Source organism: Tupaia chinensis, unplaced genomic scaffold (assembly GCF_000334495.1).
Source record: "Tupaia chinensis unplaced genomic scaffold, TupChi_1.0 Scaffold000247_1, whole genome shotgun sequence".
Lineage (NCBI taxonomy): Eukaryota > Metazoa > Chordata > Mammalia > Scandentia > Tupaiidae > Tupaia > Tupaia belangeri.
The window spans coordinates 2,943,858-2,950,495 of NW_006159725.1; the positions used below are offsets into that span (position 1 = coordinate 2,943,858).

The 6,638-nt window shown below is 50.8% G+C and overlaps 1 protein-coding gene across 2 annotated transcripts in view; it reads left to right on the forward strand.

The window, feature by feature from the left end:
• The first annotated feature begins 6,401 nt into the window (after nt 1-6,401).
• Nucleotides 6,402-6,638, forward strand: part of UBASH3B (ubiquitin associated and SH3 domain containing B) — a 170,464-nt gene continuing 170,227 nt past the window's right edge. The window contains exon 1 of one of the 2 annotated variants that reach the window (XM_006148801.1): nt 6,402-6,576. In XM_006148801.1, coding sequence (XP_006148863.1) covers nt 6,449-6,576 — 128 coding nt within the window. In that variant the 5' untranslated portion in view covers nt 6,402-6,448. The remainder of the gene's footprint in view (nt 6,577-6,638) is intronic. The other variant, XM_027771988.1, reaches the window with a different exon arrangement.

Sequence of the window (6,638 nt, forward strand, 5' to 3'; positions counted from 1 at the left end):
CCCAGCAGACTTAGCTTTTTTGATAACTGCTCGATTTTATTCTATGTCTTAGAATAAACTTTACCCTTATGCTGCTGGTCTATTTCCTCTTACATACAAGAAGGAAGTTACATGAGAAGAGGGGAAAATGTCTTGTTTTTAGCTTGTACCGTTTATTTCACAATGCATCCATTGTTGTGGGCAAATCAGGGACAGAGACCCTGAGCAGCAGCTTTGGGATGAGGCCTGTCCCGGGAGATGTGGGCAACAAGAGCCTCCTCCGAGGATTCCAGAGCAGGTGTGCTGGGCCCTTTGTTCAGAGACAAGCAAAAAACAATAAAAATAGTCTCTTTTCTCGCTCCTTCTTATTTTGCAATTGAGGGAAAGATTTGATTTTCTTAGTATGTGAGGAGAATATAAACTTTGCCTAGTTTGGAGTGACGCTTACACCTTCCTGCAACCTTGGGCTCTCCGGCTCGGCTGCCTCTCAGATTGAACCCCAACCAGCAGCCAGGGAGGTGCTGCCACAGTTGCCCATGCGTCTCACCTTGCTGAATCCGAGGGACACATTCGAGACTATAAGAGTCACCAGTCTTCAGGGCCTCAGAAGGACCCGCCAGGGATTGTGGTGATCTCTGTCCCTGGAGGGCCCTTTCCTCTCCAGCTCACCTCTCATAGGCTCCTCCCTTCACAAGAACCCCAACCAGCAGCCAGGGAGGTGCTGCCACAGTTGCCCATGCGTCTCACCTTGCTGAATCCGAGGGACACATTCGAGACTATAAGAGTCACCAGTCTTCAGGGCCTCAGAAGGACCCGCCAGGGATTGTGGTGATCTCTGTCCCTGGAGGGCCCTTTCCTCTCCAGCTCACCTCTCATAGGCTCCTCCCTTCACATTCCATTTTCTTTTACTTTCCTTTTCATATATTATAGTCTGTCAGAACCAAACTGGACATTAAAGATCATCTAATTCTGTGCTTTAAAGAAAATAATTTCAGGGGCCAGTAGGTCGTATGGTGGTTAAGGCACTGGAGTCTCGCATGGCCGACCACAGTTTGAGTCTCAGATCTGGTGGCTTGGAAATCATGGGGTGTGGGGAGGAGACTTTTTTTAAAATTTGGGGAAAAGAGATTTAAAAAAATTTTTTTTTTCTTAAAAAGACAAACAAAAAAATGTTTTTCTTAAAAATTTTTTTCCAAACCTTTTCCCCACAGAATCATTATTATTATTATTATCATCATCATCATCATCATTGTTCTTGCTATAGGGCATATGCACTCACAGGAGAGAGAGAGAAAATGAGAAATCACCCCCTAAAGAGGATGGCCACACTGCAGTCTCTTCTCCTCCAATCTCCTCTCGGGATTTTGGGCATGCATGCATATATACCTGGTGCGTTTTTCAAGCACAGGCCCAGCATGATTTTCAAGCCAGCAGGTCTGGGACTCAAACCACACTGCTGGCCATGAGGGAGCCAGTGTCTTAACTACCACACTACCTGCAGGCCCCTCCCACAGAAAAATCTTACATAAAACTCCCAAGATACAAAGCTGATGAACTGCCCTGGCTCTGAAAGAGGAAGCCAGGGTGCCATCTTGACCCACACAGCCTGTAGTTAACCAACTCCAGCCCCTTCCCCAGAGAGTTCCTGGGTGTCCCTTAGCAAAGTCCTAGGGCTCCCAGCCTAAACTAACTCCCTCTTTTGGCAGGTGGGAAAGCTGAGGCCCACAGAGGGGTAGCACGTGGTTTTAAAATCTTCCGTCCACAAAGAATCCCCTTGACTCTGGGGCTAACATCATTCCCAGAGCTTCAAAAAGGTGACAGCCCCCCTCTGCCCAGCAGCAGGACACTAGAGCCATTCTGCGGACTTGACTTCACTGCCTGTTCTTACTGTGCTCACTTGACCTTTTCCCAAGGGCAGAGAGAAGTACAAGTCATAGGATGCACTTAGAAATCATGAGTGCACATAACTGGGCCCACCCCAGGCCTCCCGATGGCCGTTTCTGAAGGGCAGCCATATTGAGAAGAGAGCAGCTGGAGCCACTGGGGTGGAGTGAAGCAGCGCTCAGTGCTCCAAACGGGCCTGTGGACCGTGGTGGCCTCTTATGCGATGGGCCCAGGGACACGACCACTTGCCTTTGCTTCAGGGAAGCAGCATGGCACTGCCGTAGGCTCCATTACCAGGCAAGGCCATCCTCCTGCCTCACCCCTGCCCGCTGCCCAGCAGTCCTGCACGTGAAGTCATTCCTCATCTCTCTGCAATAGAACAACATGAGCATTTGTCTTCTTTGTAAAGAATGATCTACTTATGTCATTGTATTTGTTACTATTATTATGATTTTGATTTGACCAGAGCAAGAAAGGGCAAGTGAGAAAAGCAAGCCGCCAGATCCGGGACTCAAACTGCAACTGGCCATGTGGGAGTCCAGCGCCATTACCACCCCGTCACCTGCTGGCCCCAATATGGGTGTTTATAAAGCTTCTCCTACCTTGTCAAAATGGATATAATTGAAGCACAATGCGTCTTCTTCACCAGTCCCAACCCCCGGCAGAACACAGAGCAGCAGTCCGAAATAAAACAAGTGCTGGCATGAGCCGAAGAAGGGTGAGGAAGCCACACTGGGGCTTCTCTGAAAGTGCCAAGATGGAATGGCCTGTCTGTGAGATGCCTGGTTTCCCGTCGGGCTTCTTCCAGGCTACCTACAACCATTTTTATAGGCATCCTTTCCTCTCTCTTACAGTCTGCCCCAGGCAGGGCGCAAGACCATGAATTCCATGTTTCCAGAGAAACAGAGATGCAATAATTTTACGTCAAAGGTCATAAGAAAAGTCAAAAAGCCAATTACCATCAGCAATAATAAAGGTTAACATCCTCCTTATCACCCTAATCGTGGGGGTGGTTCTTTGACGCAGTGTTAAGAGTTCTAATTCTGGCTCCACCACTTACTAACCGCGTGACTCTGGATGAGACACTTGACCTGTCTGCTTCAGCATCTTCGTTTCTAAGTGTCGGATAAGAAGGCAGTACCTACTTCAAACACTCATCAGGGACTAAATGAGTACACGTCTAAGGAGCGAAGACCCGGCTCTCATAGGGAGAGCGGGTGTCTGGAGGCGCTCAAATCTGTCCTGCACTGTAAGCTTTCCTTCTTCACAGCTTCTAGAACGAGGCCATCCAAACCCCTACTAATATAACTGTTTACCTTTAATCCAAGTCGATTGAGAAGCACCCAAACCTGCAGGTGGCGACTGCAGGTGACTCCCACATGGCCAACCTCAGTTCAAGTCCCAGACCTGGTGGCTGGCTTTCTCACCTTCCCTCTCTGTCTCTCTCTGGAGAGCACATGTGCCTATAGCAAGTTAAATAATAATAATTATTAATAAAATTAATTAAATAATTCTTTTTTTAAAAAAATCTGCATGTGGCAGACTTCCCGGGGTTCATGCTGTGAGGCCTAAGTTCTCATGAAGTCATCGAAAACAGAAGAAACAAGGTGGTAGTCATTTTGCTCTTTAGGTTTTTGCCATAGGACCTATCTATTAGCCAGAGAGAGAGAGACAGAGTGAGGGGGAGAGCGTGAGAGAGAGAAAGTGAGAACTCACTCCCCAGGAGGGATGGCCATCCTATAATCCCTTCCCTTCCATTCTCCTCCTGGAATTTGGGGCACACATGCATATGTCCCCAGTGTGAATTTCAAACTCCCAGGTCCAGGACTCAAACCATAGTCGGCCGTGTGGGAATCTAGTCCTTAACCACCACACCACCTGCTGGCCCCAATGATGTGTTCTTGACAAGATCGAGCAAAACTTTCTTTCTTTTTTTTTTTTTCCTTTTTTTTTGGAGAGGTATTTGCTATCGGGAGCATGCGCTTGCCAGAGAGACAGAGAGAGACAGAAAGCTAGAAATCACCACCACCCCCCACCCCACCCCACCCCCGCCGCAGTGGGGATAATCACACCGCAAATCCCTTCTCCTCCATTCTCCTCTCGGGATCTTGGGCATGCACACACACACACGCCCGGCGTGAGTTTAAGCCAACTGGCTCCAGGACTCAAACTGCGGTTGGCTACATGGGAGTCCAGCGACACAGTCATTATGCCAACTGCTGGTCCCCATGCACACCTTTCTTACTGAGGAGCATAAAATGATTGTGAACATGTGGAAGGCACAAGTACAGAATCAGAAAAGCTCAATTTTGAAAAGGAAACTTTTTTGTGTGTAATTAAAAACCATCAAAAGCAAAAAGAGAATTAAGGACAGCACCGGCAGGTATTAAGTGCTCAATAAATGTGTTATTATTTATATGGTGCTTTTTGGTTTCCAAAGTGCTTCCCCAAACGTTGTTATCTCTTGACAAGGATCCAGGTCACTTGACTGCAGCCCAGGGATTTGGGACAAATGTGGGATCTTGGGTGAGGGTTGCATGCTTTGCAGAACACGCCCGAGGAGGCCAGCCTGGTAATACAGTGCTTGACTCAGTCCTAGCCTTTGCTCGCCCTGGGAAAGCACTCTGAGAGGTCTCCAGGACATCCCCTCTGCTCTGGAAAAAGCTCCCACAGAGAGGTGTGAACTTGCCCCCATTCTTAGTGGCAGGAGGCAGAAGGATCAGGGTTGCTTCCTCCCCTGCTGTCGAATCTCCTCACTCCCAAACACCTTTGGGTAGTCTTTGGAAAACCAATTCCAGGCCATATCATTTCCCCTGGTGGAACTTTTACATGCCTTATAAAGAAACAGCTGAAAGCGCACCAAGAGCTGGTCCCACCCCTCCCCACACGCCACCCAGGAAAGACTTGGGGCTGACGGTTTGCAGAACCCAGTGCGTGCAAGGCTGGTCACTGTGACCCACTCAGACGAGGACGCTGCAGAGGGAGTAGCTTACCCAAGCCCCATAGTCGACCAGAGCTCTCCAGCTCTCTGACCTGCCCCGACCTTTCTGAGCTATGTTTTCTCATCTATAAAACTGGGATGATGAACCCACATGCCCCATGGGGCCATCATAAAAGTTTAATGAGTTAATTCAATCATCCTGCTTAGCACAATGGCTGGCACACACCAGAGCCCAATAAATGCCAGGTCTTATTATTATCATTATGACCCCAAAAAGGAGAACTAGCCAGGGCTCACTCTGGGCCTCTTTCATTATACCAGCTTGTCCTGACTTCGCCCAGAAATGAAAGGGGCTACGTATGTATGCATGTATTTATTTATTTTGCTATAGGGCATGTATACTTACTAGAAAGAGAGGGAGAGCGAGAGAGAGAGAGAGAGAGAGAGAAAGAGAGAAAGAGAGAAAGCACCCCTGAGGGGGGATGCCCACATCATATCCCTTCTCCTCTTTGGATTTTAGGCAGGTCCACACACACCAGGCATGTGTTTCAAGCTGCTGGGTCAGGACTCGAACTGCACAGCTAGTCATGTGGGATCCTGCTGTCTTAACTTCCAAGCCTGGACTGGACCTCTCAGCTCAGTTCAGGGTGGGGGCATTGCGGTGGGCACGACTTCCACCACCTCCCAACACCGGAGGTTGGAGGTTCTGACCAGCCTGCAATGCAATAGCTCAGGTGACTGCTGTGGCATTCCTTTGGGTGAGTCCTTTTATTGACCAAATCCTCCCTCTTGTCTTGAAAATCGGTCCATTCCATTGTGAAGGCTTCCTGAGATTAGAAAGCACTCCTCTCCCTCCACCCTGCTGGTCCGTCCTTCCTCTCTTCCTCCTTCCTTCTTGGTTCTTCCCCCTCCTCTTCGTCTTTCCCCCTGTCGTCTTCCCTCCCAGGTCCTGTCAGCTCTGAGGACCTGAGGTCCCCCTCTCCCTCCTGAAGTCACCGTCCAGTCTCTGACCACAGTACAACCTTGGAGAGCTGGGTGGGTCTCGGGTGCAACCACAGGCCGCTAATGGAAGCTGACCCCCAGCAGCCTTGTAACAACCCTCTGGGTTTTGCGGGGACTTTCAGAAGCAAAATCTTCAACCTGGGCCTCATGGCTTGGCCTTCTGTTCCATCAATGCCATCCATGAGTTCATAGGTTTCCACTATTAACCCCAGCTAAAACCACACGAAACGTGGCATGGGTTGATCTGGAGTCTTGAAGCCCAGTTGGGCCCATATGCAAGCAGAGGAGAGGGCCGGGGCGCTGGGGGTGACCCTTGGCACCAAAGCACACAGGCGACCTTCGCTGGGTAGGACCCTCCCCAGGAGCAGCCGGCCACAGCACGCACCCGGCGGCGGGCAGCCTCGGAGAGCACTGCCGCTTTAAGAGAGGGGCGGGGCGCCGGTGCAGGCGAGGCAGGGACGGCCCACCGGGCTCTTTTTCCTTTTTGATCCATTCAAAAATTACTCATTGCAAATTCCCGGACTGCGAGCGGCGAGCAGGGAAGGGGCGGAGGAGAGAGGGCTACTGCAGCGCAGCGCCGGGGGCGCCCCGATGGCTGGCCGCTGAGTCCAGGCTCCGCACGGCCACCCCAGCCCGCTCGGCATGGCCGCGAGAGAGGAGCTGTACAGCAAAGTCACCCCCCGGAGGAACCGCCAGCAGCGCCCCGGCACCATCAAGCATGGATCGGCGCTGGACGTGCTGCTCTCCATGGGGTTCCCCAGAGCCCGCGCGTAAGTGACCGGGCTCGCAGCCCTGCGACCCCTCCCGGCCTGCGCCGCCGGCCCTCGGCTTC